General features: G+C 41.5%; 4 protein-coding genes across 6 annotated transcripts; 2 read left to right on the top strand and 2 right to left on the bottom strand.

Annotated features, from left to right (window-relative positions):
• Window positions 1-7: 7 nt before the first annotated feature.
• On the top strand, window positions 8-1,661 carry LOC134662576 (phosphatidylinositol N-acetylglucosaminyltransferase subunit A). The gene is made up of 2 exons (XM_063518847.1): window positions 8-94; window positions 186-1,661. The coding sequence occupies exons 1-2, from the start codon at window positions 89-91 to the stop codon at window positions 1,491-1,493; spliced, it is 1,314 nt and encodes a 437-aa protein (XP_063374917.1). The 5' UTR covers window positions 8-88; the 3' UTR covers window positions 1,494-1,661.
• Window positions 1,662-5,217, bottom strand: LOC134662577 (clathrin light chain). 3 transcript variants are annotated; one of them, XM_063518848.1, is made up of 6 exons: window positions 4,963-5,217; window positions 4,509-4,649; window positions 3,912-4,023; window positions 3,396-3,407; window positions 2,341-2,529; window positions 1,662-1,783 (listed from the first exon to the last, which is right to left on the bottom strand). In XM_063518848.1, the coding sequence occupies exons 1-6, from the start codon at window positions 5,126-5,128 to the stop codon at window positions 1,777-1,779; spliced, it is 627 nt and encodes a 208-aa protein (XP_063374918.1). In that variant the 5' UTR covers window positions 5,129-5,217; the 3' UTR covers window positions 1,662-1,776. The 3 variants fall into 3 exon arrangements, with proteins under 3 accessions (XP_063374918.1, XP_063374919.1, XP_063374920.1); XM_063518849.1 differs by lacking the exon at window positions 3,396-3,407; XM_063518850.1 differs by lacking the exons at window positions 1,662-1,783; window positions 3,396-3,407 and having other exon boundaries at window positions 2,337-2,529.
• A 321-nt stretch (window positions 5,218-5,538) lies between these two features.
• LOC134662814 (large ribosomal subunit protein mL64) lies at window positions 5,539-7,462 on the top strand. The gene is made up of 3 exons (XM_063519122.1): window positions 5,539-5,910; window positions 6,269-6,504; window positions 7,207-7,462. The coding sequence occupies exons 1-3, from the start codon at window positions 5,604-5,606 to the stop codon at window positions 7,408-7,410; spliced, it is 747 nt and encodes a 248-aa protein (XP_063375192.1). The 5' UTR covers window positions 5,539-5,603; the 3' UTR covers window positions 7,411-7,462.
• Window positions 7,463-8,052: 590 nt separating this feature from the next.
• Window positions 8,053-18,973, bottom strand: LOC134662613 (protein Cep78 homolog). Its single transcript, XM_063518886.1, has 12 exons — window positions 18,626-18,973; window positions 18,083-18,270; window positions 17,321-17,497; window positions 16,899-17,070; window positions 16,082-16,260; window positions 15,861-15,931; window positions 15,601-15,693; window positions 15,263-15,408; window positions 14,269-14,413; window positions 13,663-13,867; window positions 13,030-13,137; window positions 8,053-8,361 (listed from the first exon to the last, which is right to left on the bottom strand). The coding sequence occupies exons 1-12, from the start codon at window positions 18,861-18,863 to the stop codon at window positions 8,053-8,055; spliced, it is 2,031 nt and encodes a 676-aa protein (XP_063374956.1). The 5' UTR covers window positions 18,864-18,973.
• Window positions 18,974-19,484: the final 511 nt, after the last annotated feature.

Here is a 19,484-nt window from a genome sequence, read left to right on the forward strand (position 1 = left end):
AACCAATTTTTTTGTAATATTTGAATTAAAAAGGGATATTATGAAAGTGCTTAGTATGCTATCGAGATAACGAAGTAATAACATCAACATGAAAGTAAGGCTCAGTGGAACATCTTGACATTATCAATGCCAAAAATGGTTTTTAAAATGATAGTATTGATAACGAATTTTTAACTAATTTTCAGGAAGTAATGAGGAAAAGGAAGCGTCGTAAACGTCACGTAATTTGTATGGCGTCAGACTTTTTCTTCCCCAACACTGGTGGCGTCGAGGAGCATATATTCAATTTGTCCCAGTGCTTGATCAAAGAGGGCCACAAAGTCATAGTAATTACTCATTCCTACGGAGAGCGCGTCGGCGTCCGCTACATGACTAGAGGACTCAAGGTTTACTACTTGCCTGTAAAGGTTATGTATGCCCAGTGCATACTTCCAACCATGATTTGTAATCTAGCCCTCATCCGTTACATTCTCATCAGGGAAAGAATTGAAATTGTTCATGGACACTCTGCTTTTAGTGTTATGGGACATGAGGTGTCTATTATAGGAAAATTGTTAGGATTAAAAACAGTATTTACAGATCACAGTCTGTTTGGCTTTGCTGATACATCCGCGGTATTAACTAATAAGTATTTGCAAATGTGTTTGTGTGAGTGTGACCATTGTATTTGCGTTTCACACACAGGAAAGGAAAACACAGTGCTTAGAGCCAAAGTTAAAGCTCACAAAGTGTCAGTCATTCCTAATGCAGTAGATACATATAACTTCACCCCAGACCCAAGCAAAAGGGATCCAAATATGGTTACCATTGTCATAGTGTCAAGGATGGTGTATAGAAAAGGTGTGGATTTGATGGCAGCAGTGATAGCAGAAATGTGTCCCAGGTATCCTAGACTTAGATTTATTATTGGAGGCGATGGGCCCAAGATGTGGCTGCTGCAAGAAGTCAGGGAAAGAAAAGGTTTTCAAGACTGTGTCACATTACTGGGAAGCTTGAAACATTCTCAAGTTAGAGACGTACTTGTGAAAGGGGACATTTTCTTAAACACCTCTTTGACTGAAGCATACTGCATGGCTATAGTAGAAGCTGCTTCCTGCGGGCTCAAAGTTGTCTCCACTAAAGTTGGGGGCATTCCAGAAGTATTACCAAATAACATGATCTATCTCACCGAACCTAATGTTGCCAGCCTTGTTGAGGGCATAGAACTTGCTATGACTGATATAAACAATAGTCAGGTTATTTGCCCTTTTGAGTGCAACAAGATGGTTAGAAACATGTACAATTGGATGGACATCACTAGGAGAACAGAGATAGTTTATGACAACATATTACAAAACAGAAATAAGCCATTAGGAGAACAACTGAAGAGCTATCTCTCTTGTGGCGTGTGGCCATTCCTATTGGTTATAAGTCTCATGTATTTATTACTTCAGTTAATAGATAGGGTGCATAAGAGAAAGCACATAGATATAGCTAGAGATTTAAAATTGTAGTGAATCATAAATAGACAAATACAATTTTTTTGGAATGATTTATTTATAATACTCAAAGCAGTGGAAATTAATTATGATGACCCACTACCTAATAGTGGACACAATTGATAATTAAGTATAAAATAATAATTTCAATAAATAACAGTTGGACAAATAGCACTTTCGAACTTGTTATTTATTTATAACATATTGCATCCATTAGCATAATCTATATTTATTTTAATGTTAGGTTATTCAACCAGAGACTGATTACAGCAAAGTATTAGGCTAGTTCACTGTTGATTCAGGCCCTGTGAAAAAAAAAACATTTTTATTACAAAATATAAGTAAAAAGACACCCAAATATTTAACCCAGTACCAATAGTACTGGAATGTAAGTCATACTCATACAGTTAAAAAGGGTTAAAAGGAAACTAGGTCTGTACAGTAAAAGTCAAAAATATGTTTACACTTTGGCACCTTACTCCTTTGTAATATGGCGAAAAATGTAAACATATCTTTAACATTGACTGTTCCTTACTGTACATGAAAGATGTTTATATTACTGTTTAATCGTTGTTCTATTGCTTCAAGTACAATTACTGGAGCTATTTTATTTATTCTAATTGTGTATGTTGGTATAATAAAATTATATTATTATGAATTCTATTTTTTTAACATTCATTGTAAAATAAGTTAGTGTGCAGACAAGTTTTAAGGAATCTGCACCTTAATACATCAAAAATTAAGAAAAATAATAATTAGGTAATTGAGGCTTGTGGATGTGGCGCGTTTATTATAATCTAACAAGTACATAGTAATCCCCAAGACAATTTTTCAATAAAAATGATACAAATGAGATGGTTACACTTTGGCGGCCCGGGGCGGATGCTTGGGCCGCACGCCGGCCTGCTTGAGCTGCAGCACGAGCCCGCGCAGGCGCGCCACGTCGCGGCCGCGGCGCGGGCCGAAGTCGCACAGCTCGGCCACGCGCGCCCACTCCCCGCCCTCCTCCACGTCGCTCTCAGACCCCTTGGCCAGCGCGCGCTCCGCGTTCCTGTACAACACAAGTCTGTTATCCTCACACTCATTGCTGTGTGCGCTACCTGCCATGATTAATGTTTCGTGGCTTTAATACCAGGCCTATGTGACCTACTGCAGTCTTGTTCAAAATTGATAGCATGGTAAAGTTGTCGTAAACAGTCACAGTGCTGAGTCCAGGGGCCTGTTTCTCAAAAGCTTGTAACTTGTAATACAAGCAGATGTCACTTTTTGACAGCTTTTGTGGCCCCAGGTACAGTGTTCACGAACATCTTTACAAGCTAATGTTCTGGATTCACACCTCACCACTGGATTATACATACTTACTACTCTCCAACTAATAGTGTAATGAAATATTTAGTGAAATGTTCAATAAAATGAGGAATCAAATCTTTTTCAATTAATTCACAATATTAATTTGTACAAATACGCAAAAACAATTGGAAATTGGTATGTTATACTCAGTGCATATACCTTACACTATTTATTATTACTAATTTTATTATTAGAGTACCTACACTAAATAACTGGATAAGTATTTGTCATGATATGAAACCAAAAATGGCACCAATTCATTAGTAGTGAAGTGATTTGCATGATACCCTCAGTTATTTTCATGACACAATCATGAACACAAATATTTAAATACAATTAAGTACAAAACTTTCCTTAACCAGATGTAACCATCATGACTATAAAAAATCATTGACTCTTATCGTCCAACACCAAATAAACCGAATGGAAAACATTACAGAAGAGAAAGAAAACAGATTCTGCCATACGTGTGTATGGTTGTCCACCTTATTGGAAAAATGTTTGGACAAGTAAGTCCCAACAACACCTTTTGTTATTGTAGTTGTGGTTTAAATATACAATACTCACTTAGCAGACTCCCTGACAGCATTGGAAAGAAAACAGACAGATATTAGAACTGGATTAAGAAATGCCAGGTCACAAGCATTTTACTAATTACTAGTAACTATTGGAGTAAATATGTGGGAACATTTTAATGAACAAAATACTTCACAACTCAGTGTAACTAAAATAAATTCAATAGAAAATCAAAAAATATATAAAATTTTGAGTTGTTTGAAGAAGAAGGCATATAATATGGACTTCAGACATAAATAGTTTTTAATAATGGCTGCGATGAATTACTGAGAGCCTACCAAGTAAAATAATAATTGAGAATTTGTGAATTGCCTCTCTATTGCTCTTTTATATTTGTGCGATAGAGGCAGATAATTAGGAGTTTCATTATTTGCGCCAGGCCCTCTGGAATGGGATGAGTGATACTAAATCTGATATTATTGTAAAACGGTACTACAAAATAGACAAAAGACTAGAGTATATCTAAAAAAAATAGGTAACACAGTAAATTGGAATGTATTTGTCTACCTGTTAGCTGCCTTGGTCTTGGCAATCTGCTCATCGTGGGTCTTGTACCAGTCCTCAAGCTCTTTCTTTGCTATCTTAAGCATCTCCTCTTTTTTTCTTTCCTCTTCAGCATCTGTAAACAAAGTTTTTGCCATCATAAATATTTAAAACTAGCGACCCGCCCCAGCTTCACACGGGTTAACAAATTATACATAAACCTTCCTCTTGAATCACTAATCACTATCTATTAAAAAAAAAGCCGCATCAAAATCGTAAATAAAAGTTATCCTATGTCCTTCCTCAAGGTCTGACTTTCTTTGTAGCAAATTTAATCTAAATCAATTCAGCAGCTGTAGTGGCAACATAGTTATTAACTTACCCGTAACTTAGTCTATGTGGGTGGATGATTATGATCGATAAAAACTATCCTAAATGTCCTTTCTCAGGCCTCAAACAATCTCCATAGTACTCCATACCAAATATTATCTAAATCAGTTCATCAGTTTAAGCATGAAGAGGTAAAGACAGTGTTACTTTCGCATTTAAAATATTAGTGGGGATTAAATAGGCCCTACTACATGTGACTGTTTTTTTAGTGAGTTGAAAGTTCAAGCTGACCTTTCTCTTCCAGCCTGAGCTTCTGTTCCTCGCGCCACAGCCTTATCTTCTCCGGTTCCTCTCGCTCCTGTCTGAACACAGATGGCGCAGGGTCTTCCTCCAGCATACCATTTGCTTCTAGTGTGGCTGTGCTCGGTATTTCTTGAAAGAGACAGATTTTTATTGATCACTGACTTTGGTGAATACAATCAACTTGTCTATTGTCCGAAATAAATGAATTTTATTTTTTAATTATTTATTGTTGCTTTGTCTGATGATGGAGTAGTCGTAACATAATGTTTTAGGAAGAGATTCATGCAAAAATTGCAAAACATTCAGGTGAAAAATAATAATAAATTAAAATGAGGTAGGATACGTGTACAGAAAAATGCAATAGTAAAGATAATTAAACAGTAAAGATTTCGCACATATGAATAGATAGGTATAAGTCCACAATTATTAACTGAATACGTACGGACAAAATCATCACCCAAATCACTAGAAGGTGCAGGTACAACAGGGGGCGGAGCGCTGGTTTCCAGTTCATCCTCTAACCCCGCAAGTTGATCTTGTTCGCGGGCCAGAAACTCTGCCGCAGGATCTACTTCAGGCTGAACGAAACTATCACCAAAATCATCCATATTGAATAAAAATACTAATTGGAATAGATTCAACGGTGTGAACAAAAAACGTCGATTACTAATACAACTATAGACAAGATAGAAATATATGAAAATGACATCGACATTTTAACTATATATGGGCTATATGTAATTATAGCTCTTATTTCTACTCCGCTAAAGGCTTGAATTTCACATCAAGCACGGATTTAGAGTTAATAAAAAATATAACTTCATGACATCAAGAGAAAGCTATTGTTTTTGCGTATGGCAATATTAATAGTTAAGGGGAAGTCATCTCAATAAAAAAGGGGGTTGTGTGGCATGCGTCTAATGACAAGTAATGAATGAGCGGCTTTATAGATTCAAAATAAACCTTAGTCTATGGATATGTTTGACACTCGCTAATGAATGGCAGCAAATTAACCTTAAATCTAAGGGATATTATTGTTTAGTTTAGTGTATAAAATATAGTATTTATATCTGAAACTACAAAATGAATTTGTGCTTAAGAACAAAATTATCCAGGCCTAATTTCATAAGTTCCCTATTCCGTTTCTCCACAACAGCACCGGAAGTTATAGAACATAATGAGCAAGTCCTCATTGACGACGCTGATGAAATGCAGGCTCGGGAAGCGGAAATCGAGAAGAAAAGGAACGTGTCCCGGTTGACTCAGGCGCATTACAATATAATGAACGACCGGCGGCCTTACGTAAAGCCTTACACCTCTACTCATCTCACTGTTAAGTACAACCGAAAACTGTACGGAAAATATGGCATTGCAAGTGGCGTCAATCCAAGTAAGTCCCTGATATTTTGGCAACTATTTTGTAATCTGTCAAATCAGAGAGACACTTAACCTCTTGTGCCGGGATCAGTTTTTTCTCAGCAGATGTAGGGTCATTTCATCCACTTGACGAAATTTGCATACAAACCTACATTGCTGCACAAATTTGGACTTATTGCAATCCTTAATGTCTAAACAATATATCTATCTACATAAAAATGATATTTTGCAAGAAGCAAATTAGAAATGAAATATATTATTTGCTAATCCGTCCAGTGGACGAAAACTAAAGCATGGACGAATACTAGCGTGATGAGTTGATGACACTATCTACAACTTTTTTCACTTCATTTTATAATTTTAATTTCCAGGTATTTGTTGGCCTACAAATAGGGATATAATAGAAAGGCAGGAATTTGAAGCTGTCGCGTTCCCATTTACCATAAAAGAGATGATGGAGACCGCAGCACAGAAAAGAAGAGAAGAGAGATTGAAAATTGAACAGAGAGAGAATGAGATAGCAGCCAAGATGGAAAAACTGGTGCAGTGGAAGAAGGATTTGAAGAATAAGATGGCTAAGAAAGTTGCAGAGGCTGAAGCGGCTAAGGTGAGTTATAAATGTTATGAATATGGCAGAATTTTGTTTAAATAATTGATATAGTCTCTTCAGAATGAACAACCAGGAAATAGTTGCCATCAGATATATATTGGAGTGGCCAACAAACTCAAGTGTCAAGGCGTTACAGTGTGTGTTCCATAGAAGGTAGGATCCTATAGAAGTGGTATACGCGTGCCTCCATGAGGGACAAAACATACGCAATGCGACGCTATGATTGGTCGAATTTATTTGTTGCCCACCATAATCCATACTAATTTACGGTGGGGAATAAAAAAAATGTGGCACTGTGACAAGGACAAACAATAATAGCGCTTTCGCTGCTACTCCTACTGAAACATACATAAGACTATCCCGTTCGGTCATTTCCCCCCACCCCTCATGCCCGAACCAGTTAAAATACTAGATTCATGGTGTGTTCGGATATGCAGCAGCCAGAGCTCCTAGTACAGTTCATTTCATATAAGTCAAGGGACTGTCTTATTTCAAACATAGACAGAAAAAATCATACTATCTTTGTCTTACACTAGTACTAGCACCCAAAAGAAAAGGATGAGTATAGTTTTCTTTGTTCTTATTTACTGACAAATTGGTTTGACCAACTATACATACTTTTTTAGGAAATTTCCACACAGTTACACACCTAATCATATTTATGTTTATGATCACCACACAAGAACATTTGTTTTACAGGCCAAGAAAGAGCGCTTAGTAGAAGAAGTCAGAAGGCATTTCGGTTTCAAGTTGGACCCTCGCGACGAGCGCTTCCAGGAGATGCTAGCCAAGAGGGAAAAAGAACAGAAGAAGGCGGAGAGGCTCGCCAAGAAGGACGCCAAGGAGCAGATGATGATTGCCAAGCTGCAGCAAACCAATGCTAAGATAACCGATTTTAAGTAGATCATTTCATTGTTTTTTAGATTATTAAATTATGATATAGTTACAATTTAAATTGTTTCTTTCTTAATAAATCTGGTCAAGCACATCGTGTCAGTAGAAACAGGCGGCAAATTTGAAAAATGTAGGCGTAAAAGGATATCGTCCCGTAAAAAATTTGAATTTCGCGCCTTTTTTTACTGATAAGATTTGCTTGACCAGCTTGACCAGCTAGTTTGGTAAATTTCAAACCTCAAGAACGATTTCTGCTCAAATATACAGCACAACTAGGGTTTCCAGATCGACATGCGCTGAAGCTGGGAATCGGGAACACATGCTAAAAATCGGGAGAATCCCGCCAAATCCCGACCATCTTGCAACCCTAAGCACAACCGAGGTTTGAATCCACGATTTTTGACCACCACACGTGCCACACATACGAGTATATCTAATATCCATTATGCAAGGTCAACGTTAAGGGTTAGAATAAATAAAGGCGGATTCATAGTGACTTCACAAAATGCGTTCTCATACTAACTTCATAGTAACAAATCGTGTTGATTTTACTGATTAGTAGGTAACCCTGTTCACAATTCAAAACAAACACAACTTGCAAAATAATAATTTAATTCTCACAAAATTTAAATGTATAAAAACACTACAAAATTACGAACTGTCATCTGAGGAGGAGTAAAGCGCTTCGCGCGGGTTGAGCGCGCGCGTCGGAGAGGGGGGCTCGTCGCGCGGCGTATGTCGCGCGCGGCGCGGGCTGTGTACACGTTGCGGGGTGTGTGCGCGGCGCGGGCTGTGTACACGTTGCGCGGTGTGTGCGCGGCGCGGGCTGTGTGTGCGGCGCGGGGTGTGTGCGCGGTACGGGCTGTGTGCGCGGCGGCCGTGGCGCGATGACACTAAAGTGTCCGACGAATCTGACACTAGGCTGCCGCTGCTTCGCGAATTCCTCGATATCGTACTGCCCTGTGGATAACAAAAATACATAGATAAAATTATTGGCGCGTGGCGCGAAGCCGCGAACGCGAGTGTGGAGGGCAGTTCGCAAATCTGCGAAATCGACGCCACACTCGCGTTCGCGTCTTCGCGCTGCGATTCGCGCACGAGTGTGGAGGGGGCTTTACCGATAAATAATTTATATAACGCGCGCCGATTAGGCCCGCAAAATGTAAGTTTTTCATTTATAGTTTGCGTACTTTTTAACTACTATGTACCTACATGAAATTAATTAGGTCAGAATTCAGTAGGTGACAAATTTATCGTGATGATATCGTCGGGTGACAAGCAAAAGTCACTAAGTACTATCAAAAAATTAAAGTAACAATGCACTTTATTACACTTTTAACACGGTTTATTGTCCAATAATTTCAATGGTGTTAGTTAGTGACTTTTACTTGTCACTCGACGATATTAAGTACCTACTCGTACCTATATTTTCAATGCTAATATTGAATTTTCGGTGCTAATATTCATCGGATGAATATTAGTATCGAAAATATAATTAGTACTAGATCTAAGATCCCGTTTTCTAAGGGGACCTTGCATTTTGGAGACAAAGCAAACCGCTTGGAACAGGTGTTCCTGGGGGTGATCTGAGCTAATTTCGCCCGGTTGCCGAGAGGTCCCCCCCAGCAGGTGGGCAGGGGAGGGGGGGGGGGGGGAAAGTGCCTCCGGCGCGCATCACTCTAAATTTTATATCTGCATACATCTAGCAACTATATCAAGTTTGGTGTCTTTTTCGTATAATTTGAGGATGGAGAATTCATTTCTGTGGCTAAACTTTCACTCACCCATACAAAAAAATCGAGAATATCAAAATTCAAAAAAAATCTTTACACTTTTTTTTTTGAAAATCCCCTACATAATTAAAACTATGAGGATCTGCTCTAAAAAAAAAATACATGTGAATAGCCCAGTTATTCTACTATATAGAATAATAAACTTATCAACCATTTTTAACTAATAATTGTATTTAAAAAAATGTTTTGTGTCGCACGGCGGACCGTGCTGAAGTAGGTATACCTACACGCATTTAGTTTAGACACGCATTTACTTCAAAACATTATTCAGCATAACGCAAGTAGATACAGAAAGTAAATATTTAAAACAATAAAGGAATTTACAATAAGTACGATATAACTGAATATTGGATTATCCTATGCAGAATGAGTTGTCTACCTACTGGATAGTTTCACGACAGATCAATTTTTTATTTAGTTATTGTGACCTTTTATCTTCTACGTCTTTTGAGATACTTATCTATGTATACATAAAAATTATACTAAATTTGCGTGTAGTGTAGGTATCTAAACGGAGGTGAATGCGGTGCAGTGCAGCGGCGCTCGCGCTCAGGGACCGTTGGTATTAGTTCCCAACATCTTTATTTAACTTCCGTTAACTTGAATCTTTTCCGCCGTCTCACTATCTGAAGGTTGTCTGGAAGAGATCGCTATTTAGCGATAAGTCCGCCTGTTGTTACCTACATTTTTGTACCTGTTCATACTTTTGTAACATTTCTTTTGTAGTGTGCAATAAAGCATTTTATTATTATTCACTTTATTTATCTTTCATCTTAAGTTAGGTTTTTTATAATATGAATATAAAAGTAAAATATAAAAACACTTACAAAACAATAAAAAATACATATAAACACATTATAAAAAACCTAACCTAGGGTGCCGCCAGCAGCGGGGCAAGGCCCAAGCTGCCGGTGGTCAGGGCCGCAGAGAGAGGAACTGGCGGACTATCCGCGCCGTTTCCAAGATCACCGCCTTCTGCATCTGGCGCCTTCTGGCCCTTGATCCAACCACCTAGCGAGAGTCTTTCAAGATGTTGGTCGAGACTCTTCGCTATTAGACCGTTCACTGAAACGACTATCGGGACAATGACACATGGCGGTTATCTCGTGAGCCAAGTACTTACTGGACTTGTCCTTCTCGGCCTTCACGAGATTCTCATCATGGGGGATGGTGATGTCAACGAGCACGGCCCGACATTGCGATCGATCTATTATCACAATGTCAGGCTTATTGGCTACAATAGTCCTGTCAGTGATGATAGATCGATCCCAATAGAGCGTGGCACGACCATTCTCGACAACAGGCGCAGGTAAATACTTGTAGTACGGTACTTCGCGGTCCACAAGACCATATAGAAGAGCAAGTTGCTGGTGAATAATCCTGGCTACGAGCTTGCACAGATTATGTCTGTGCAAGTACTCGCCGTTAGCAAGATGAGAACAACCGGAAATGATATGCCTGAGTGACTCTCCGGGACGGCGGCATGCCCCACAAATGTCGACCGTACCGTCCTTCAGGATATATTTCCGATAGTTGTTCGTCATCATTACTTCGTCCGCAATTGCACAGGCAAAACCCTCGGTTTCTCCGAAGAGGTCCCCGAATCGTAACCAGTTCACCGACCCGAGCAGGTCCACATCGGGTCCCGTGAGGGCCTTGTAGAACCGCCCGTGTAGCACCTTACTCTCCCATGCCGCCTTGCGATCCGCAGTACTTAGTACCACAGGTTTGCGCCAGTTCTCGTTTGCCAAGGAGAGCGGCGTGAGGTTCCTGTTTACTGCCACCACAACACGATGCATCCCACACTCGTTGTTAAGGAAATAATTCCTGAGATTGTACACTTGGCGGTTGTGGAGATCCTTGGCGTTTAGGAAGCCTCGGCCTCCACACTTCCGTGGGATGTACAATCTCATAACTGACGAGCGTGGGTGTAGCATGCGATGCATGGTGAGCAGTGATCGGACCCTCCGATCTAGGGCGTCCAGTTCGGTCTGAGTCCACCTTAGTATGCCAAAGGAGTATGTGAGTAGGGGCATTACCCAGGCGTTGAAGGCACGCACTTTGTTGCCTCCTGACAAAAGACTGTTAAGGACTTTTGTGAGCCGACTGAAAAAGCGCTCCTTCACCGACCGTCTAATACCCTCGTCCTCAATACCCAGAAACTGTGACATACCAAGGTATTTATAGGTTTCTGATTCAGAGATAGATCTGAAAGCCATTGTCTCAGAGAGTTGTAAATTTGTTGAATTTACAACCCTCCCCCGCTCTACATGTATAACCGCACATTTATCGACACCAAACTCCATGTTGATGGCACTACTGAAGACTTCGGTAGTTTTCAGTAGGTCCAACAAGTCTTGGCTATTTTGTGCAAATAATTTGAGGTCATCCATGTACAAAAGGTGAGAAATGACCACCCTCTCTCCGAAGCCGGCAACCTAGTCCCAAATCTTTCAGCAGGGTGAGGTTCATGAGGAGATTCAGAGCTAGGCAGAACCACAGGGGACTCAGACTATCACCCTGAAAGATTCCTCGCTCAATCCTTATAAAATCCTGCGGGCCAGAGCGGTCATCCCCGCCTCCTGGTTGACGAAGGACTGTGGTCCACTGCCTCATACACGCGCTTAGGAAGGCTCTCAAAGCTGCATCAACTTTATACAGCTCTAAGTCCCTCCCCAGCCATGAATGAGGCACCGAATCATAGGCCTTCTTATAGTCAATCCAAGCGGCTGAGAGGGCCCCCTTGTTCCGCCGGATTTGTTGGCATATGGTCATGTCTATGAGGAGGAGCTCTTTAGTACCACGGGACCCAACCCTACATCCATTTTGAGCGGAAGCCAAAATATTGTTTGCGACAATGTGCACATTGATTTTTGCTCTCAAAATGGATGTAAGGAGCTTGTAGAGTGTAGGCAAGCATGTGATGGGTCTGTAGTTTTTTGCTTCCGTGGTACTACCGGACTTGAAGAGCAGGAAGGTGACATCAGTTGTTAAGGAAGGTGGGAGAGAACCAAGCTCGAGGGCTTGTTGGAATTGTGCTGCCACTTATTATTATTATTTATATATTTGCATATATATCACGTCCAGAAGTAATATATTAATGTAATCTACAAAAAGAAGCATAATAACTTATAAGAAACCATCAAAACATACTTAAAAATCCTAAAAGCTGCATACTGCTCTTACAATGCAGGTACGCCGCGCGACATAAAATTTTTTTTTTACAGAGTTATAAAAGAAAAATGATTGAGAAGTTTACTATTCTATATATAAGGATAACTAGGCTATTGACAGGTATTTTTTTTTGTAGAGCAAATCCTCGTAGTTTTAATTTTGTAGAGGATTTTCAAAAAAAAAAGTGTAAAGATTTTTTTTGAATTTTTAATTTCTCGATTTTTTTGTATGGGTGAGTGAAAGTTTAGTCACAGAAATGAATTCTCCATCCTCGAATTATACGAAAAAGACACCAAACTTGATATAGTTGCTAGATGTATGCAGATATAAAATTTAGAGTGATGCGCGCCGGAGGCACTTTTGCCCCCCCTCCCCTGCCCACCTGCTGGGGGGGACCTCTTGGCAACCGGGGTAAATCAGCTCAGATCACCCCCAGGAACACCTGTTCCAAGCGGTTTGCTTTGTCTCCAAAATGCAAGGTGGTGGACCTTAGATCTCTTGCTAAATAGATACTTATATTTTTTCTGATTCCACCTACGGAACCGCAATTGTCATTCACCGAGGCTACATGATACAACTTTATGAGGAATCTCAAAATAATAATTGCTCAAATCTGTACCTAGCTCGTGGACTATAGAAATGAGTGAACTGTGCGACTTACTTTTTTACTCTTGATAGGGGAATTCATTTCTTGCAGTTCGTCTATATACTGTTCTTCGATGTGATTATTGTTCGTGTCACCCATTTGTTTCTCGATCATCTCCGGCTTCTAAAACAAGTTTACGCTAATGTTTAGCTTCCACGATTATTGTCACAGTAATGTGGATGCGCACGTCGCTTCGGTGTGTGAGCGCGATACCGCACTATTTACGTATATAGCGATGTCCCGCGCTCACACCGGAGCGGCGTGCAGATTCGCATCCAATGTGAAGACCGCCTTAGGACAGTAGGTACATTGCCGGGGTACCTAATACGTAGATACAGAGAACCTACCGCGAACCACTTTCGACAAGTTGCCTCTCTGTCGCACTTGTAAATTCGTACGTAAGCGTGACAGAGAGGCAACAAGTCGAATGCGGTTTGCGGTAGGCCCTCATATCCACTCCTTAAACCATTTTCATTGCTCTTGAATTTAGTTTTAGATGTGATCAGACCAGATCGTAGAGTCCCTCCAGACTACGTGCGTGAATCGCGAAGTGTGGAGTCAAGTTAGTAGATCTGCGAAATCGACTCCACACTCGCGTTCGCGGCTTCGCGCACGAGTGTGGAGGGGCTAACTGCACCATGTACTAACTGTTACCATATGCATGGTCTCCCGTATGTGCTGTATGTGCCCGAGCAGATGCGCCGACTTGGTGATCTTCTCCACTTTCACCAGCTCTGGCATCTTCATGTGCGTGCTGTGCGCCTTCTTCGGGATGATGCTGGCCCTCTGCTCTGGTTCCTCGTCAGATTCCGGGATTTCGGCGATGCGCTCCTTCGGCTCGTGTTCACAGTTACTGGGGGCGAATGGTTTTAGAGCGGGTTTAGTAGGTAAGTAGGTACTTACTTAATGAGTAATATAACTAAGTATGCCTCTACATGTTAGCTTATTAGGCTTACAATTAGACTCTGAAGCTCTTACTTCCTTCTCGTACACAGCAACGATGCGGAAGCTTCCAGGCCAGATCGTATAATTCGATATAAATTTCGTTTAATCGGACTGATTATTGTATCTATTGTGTGTGTCTAGATTAGGTACCTAGTTGACCGCCAAAGACAAAGAAAATATAAACCTTCATTCCGACAAGGTTCACGATGACGCGACGCATCGAAGCGATTAGGCGTGGCGTTCAAAGGGTTAAAGGAATTGTTCCAAAAAAACTTCTTACTTGTAAATCACCGAGATAGTAGGACTCACCCCGCGCACTGGTTGTTCTTGATGAAGGCGTAAATGTCCCGGAAGGCCTGCTGGATGTAAGACAGCGTGCTCTGGTCGATCGGCACGGAACACGACGAGCCAGAGCTGCCCGACCGCGAGCTCGCCTCCAGTGACTGCTCTGAACCTGGAACAACGGAATATAAAACCTGAATTAGGTACACCGCTACGGCAATGTAGTGAAGTATTTCGAAAGACCGGTTACGCATCGAGGGTGTTCCAGCAGTCTGCGGGGTTTAATGAACAAAGAGTATCAAAGAAAATGGCAGCGTTGCGTCATAATCTATCAAGAACTGAGACTGACTGACGCAAGAGTGAGATAGCAGAAAAATACTTTTTTATATTAAAGGAAAAAATGGAAAAAGTTGCGCTTCCGGCAGGACTTGAACCCGCATCCTCCACAATCCGTGTGTTGCTCTTAACCAATTGAGCTACGGAAGCCTACCAGGACATCGCAAATCTTTCAATTCCTTCCTTTATGCATACACGCCTTTGGGCCTCGCCTTAAAATACTTTTCTGTATGGAAGATTCATCAGTGGGCTGTGGAGTGTGGGTATCTATAGTATCTACCTACATAGAACACGGAGCTGGGTCATCGGTTAAAATCTTCCTATTTATGTTTTTTTGGCGGCAGTTAATGAAACAGGAGCGACAAGAGCAGCGGGTAGGGCAATGAGAATTCACTTGGAATACAAGGTAAACAGTACAAACATAACACTCATGGTTAGGACACTTGGGACTTTCCAGTATCATCCACTATAATATTGTATTATTTTCTTAATGATGTGTCAGCACCGAAGGATTCCGCGTCTCGCAATCGGCGGAGCTATCGCTGCTGCAACGTTTCATCTGTTCAGCTGTTGCCAGTGCGACACCTCCTCAAGAGGAGCGCCAAGGAGCAGCTGCTCTACTCTCTAGGTATCACCCAGTACATGGAATATTAGGTAGGTATAGTTTGTTATTGAAGGTCGGTACCGAAGGATTCCGCGTCTCGCCACCGGCGCAGCTGTTGCTGCTGCAACTGTTTCATCTGCTGGACGAGCTGCGAGTTAAGCTCCTCCAGCTGCTGCCGGTGCGACACCTCCTCCTGTAGCTGTTGCTCTAGTACCTCCGTGTAGTCTCTGTGAGAATAATACAGATCTTAGGAATTACAAAAAAAAACTGTAAAGTGAATAAATCAATTTTCGGTTACTTCACAAAGTTTGTGACTCCGTCTCCCCCTTGTTACAACGTATCACATCTTGACCGAAAAGGCATTTCGGTAGTCCGGCGTTAGATATAACATAAAACGTATGATTATATCAACTGCCTACTTTTCCCTCTTGTTGATAGTAGTTTTGTTGCTGGTATGTTTCATCGGCGCGCTCTTCTGGTTCAGCCCCATCTGGTCTTTGCTTACTCCATTTCTAGAAAAAAAATCGCTTTAAAATACCTACGATATGTATTTCATTCGACAATGTGAGTGTTGAAGAGTTGCGACTTGGTATTCTTTTATACCTTTATATTTGTAGGTACCTAACCTATACAGCAAATTCAGCAAATTCAAAAGCAGCAAAGCTATTCAGCAAATTACCTGGACGCGATTGGTTTGACCAGCCTGAAGCCATCGCCAGAGCACATGCTGACACTGCTCAGCCACGTATACTGAAAGATAAGTTAGTTGAACAGACGGTTAATGAGTATGACTTATGACACAAATTCAGAGAATACCTAATACAAGAGCGATAGGGAAGCAGAAAATTAAATTATGATATTCGATGTTGGCAGTGTGATTACTTAACAAATGTGACTGACCTGTTCCCCAACTCCTGCAGTCTCATTTTTCCTGAGTGCAGCGCGCACTTTCGCCAGCGAATCGCCGCAAATGTTGTTGTGGCGGAGATCCAGCACCACCATGGTCGTGTTGGACTGGAGCGCGAGCAGCGCCGCCGTGGCCGTCGACTCTGACGCCTCACAATTCTGGAGGTCCATGGCTGAAATGGGAGATATTTAGGTCTACTGGACGCTTTAGTATCGGTGGGCGGATAGCGAAGAAACAGATCTACAACTTCAGGTACCTATTTGAGGTTAGCGAAAGCTAGTGACTTAAGAACTACGGAATATCAAACTAGTACTACCACTGGCGTACCGAATTGTAGGACATAGTTCAACATTTACTGTGACAGAGGCCAGAATACGACAGCAACCTTTCCATAGCATGTGACAGAGTTACACTGTACCTATGCACCGTGCAGTCTCAAGTTCTCAACCAGATACTATACTTTCTGATTGCTCCTGAACGCTGGGTCCTAGCACAGTACCAGTACTTTTCAACAAAACCGAGACATCGACCGATTTCGGTGGGAGCTGTCCGTACGGCTGTCTCGGACACAGCATCCACTAACCTACTGCCAATGCCAATGCCGGACGTTGCCGCACTGTGCCACGACATTTTTGGTATTTCGTCGATTACTCTTTATTGTACTAACAAAAATCTATGTAATTTAATAAGGATCTTGGGAATCTGTTCAGGACTATGCCTTGTTTTGAAAAACCAATAATTCCTATGTCCAACCACAAGTATGGCGTCTTGGCGTCGTTCCACAGTGTGCCGGCCTCACGAAACAAATACCTTTGATCCACAAGTCGTCCGCCAGCACAGAGAGCAGCGCGGAGGCGCCCGCGTCGCCGAGCGGGTTGCCGCACAACGAGATGCGCCGGAGCCCCGCCATCGCGTCCAACTCCGGAAGCCTGTAGCGGAGCGTGTGCACCCAGTTCTCGCTGTAGCGGTTGAGCTTTTGGTACTATGGCCAAACGGTCTAGGTTAAACTTTTGGCCGCTATTATCGTCAACCAAGACTTTGTTGAAAGAACGCGGAAACTATAAATGAGGTTGCTCTAATTAAGTCTTAGTTGAAATACTTGAAATTGTTTCTTTAAAAATGACGTCAGGACGTGAGTGGCCTAGCCAACTATATGCTCACGCTGACGATCTCAAGAGCCAGAGCAGCAAGAGACGGAAGCAGTGGGGGACCAGACAATGTCTAGAACTTACCTTGATTAAGTCCGCGATGTAGGACGCCCCGAGCGGCGTCAGCTCACAGCCGGACAAATCGAGGGACAGGATGTTGGGAAGACACCGCACCGCCTTGCAGATTGCCAAGCATCCCGCGTCGCCAATCAGGCAGCGTGGTAACGCCAAGTGGCTCAGAGAGTTGTTGCTCTGAAGAATCTAGAGGCGAGACTTCAGGATAAAATATATCTCAATATAATAATGAGATTGTTGTACGGTCGAGGAAAATTAGTATATAACATTTTACGGTTCCCTTTACATTGGACAGGTCTTAGTATAAGTATGTAAACCAAAAACCGCAAGTTTTGCTAAATAATCAATTTTCTCGTCCGTACGATTCCCAGTTTCCCACCGACGCATCAGCGCATTTTCAATGTGCCTTATACATTATGTTTGGCAGAAGCGATGGAGTCCGTCCGGAGCCATCCGCGTCCGCGAGGAGCCGACCGGCTTGCGGCCGTACAAATTTGAAATGCGCTCCGACTCCGCCCGTGCGGTGAGAATCATACTTACAAATACAAATACAAAACTTTATTAATAACACCAAAGTTACAGGTCAAATTGTTTCAATAATAGGTACAATAGTACTTAAACCAAATATCTCAATGTCACAGACACAATACTTATTGAGACACGTGGAGTAAGTGGGTTCCTTATTTTAGAGCCAGAAACATTTATGGCTGTGGGAATGTGGACACTCTATTAGACCTAACAGCTTTGAGTATGTGGACGCTTTAGGTGTACCTCAGATATCGGGTTCAAGTAAGGTATCCTCAAGGGCAGTCCCTCCAGGATCAAGGTGTGCAGAAGCGTGGTGTCTGCTAAGAGCTGGGCTACTGCCTCTACCAGGTTGGACAGCATGAACTTCGTGAGGATCACTGCTCGCTTGTTCACGGTTTTCGCGAGACGCTGGCAGTCTATTTGCTCTAGAACTAAGAAATTAAGGGTATTCTGTCAATGCTGTATCGCGTTAGACTAATGCTGAGCCGAACGGAGCCAAGAATGCCCGAAAGGCTCAGTTTCGTCTCCCTGCTATAGTATGAATTATTATTGAATCGCGATTAGAAAGGGATTGAGATAGCTGTCAATCCATATTGATTTTGACGTAAGTGTATGGAAATCTGTTATTTCTAATCCCTTTCTGATCGCGGCATGATAATATCTCAGGTGATGTTTTCGGGCTCGGGTCCTAATCTGTTCTGTTATCAATAGATATTGCGTGCATAACTTCCATGAAACGATTGCTCACAAAAAAGTAATTAATAAATTAGCAAAATAAAAACTCACCAGTTTTTACTTGCTGCCTGCATCGTATAGCGACCGCGTGTAAACTTAGATCGCAGCTTAGGGCGTTCAATATGGGTGGCCACTCCGGGTATTTTATCCTGTCCACGCAAAAGTCCAGGACCTTGCCATTGGCCGAAGGGATCAAGGTATTAAGAGGAGTCAAGTTTTGTAACTTGCAACATTTCACATAAGACTGGTGGAAAATTCGGCTGCTCTTAGTATCGCTCTTGCCGACCATCTCACAAAAACAATACAATAAAAAAAACGAGTACAAAGCTGTCGCTTAATGAATTGATGATTTTAATTAATTCGATTTGTTAAATATTACTCAAAAAGCTCCCATGTCAAGATTGTCCAGGCAACGTAGTGTTATATTCATAGATATTATATTGTCTTTGGACAAGGCAGTTCAAACTTGGAATGTGACAGGTTTACTTAATCGTTTGTGCACTTTGTGTAAAAAGGTCCACTAACCAAATAGGTCATGTATGTACACTCAGTACACGTACAGCGAGCTGCAAAGTTGCATGGACACATTGTATGTGGCACGCCCTAAAACACTAGTTGACGTTAATTACGAGGGGTGTTCAAAATATTCTCGGTATGAGAATGAAAACAAACAAGTACGAAAAGTTTGATATTTTTATTTTTCAATATACTCCCCCCCTATGTTCATACACTTAAAAGATCGATCAATTATTTTTTTTAATCCCTCGTAAAAATATTTTTTATCTTTCGTGTAAAAATGCTCCTCCACTGCCGCCTTCAATGCTTCATCGTCAGAAAATTTATTTCCACGCAGATCCTTTTTAAGATTGGGGAGCAAAAAGAAGTCGCTGGGGGCTAAGTCCGGACTATA

The sequence above is a fragment of the Cydia amplana genome, chromosome 3 (genome assembly GCF_948474715.1).
Source record: "Cydia amplana chromosome 3, ilCydAmpl1.1, whole genome shotgun sequence".
NCBI lineage: Eukaryota > Metazoa > Arthropoda > Insecta > Lepidoptera > Tortricidae > Cydia > Cydia amplana.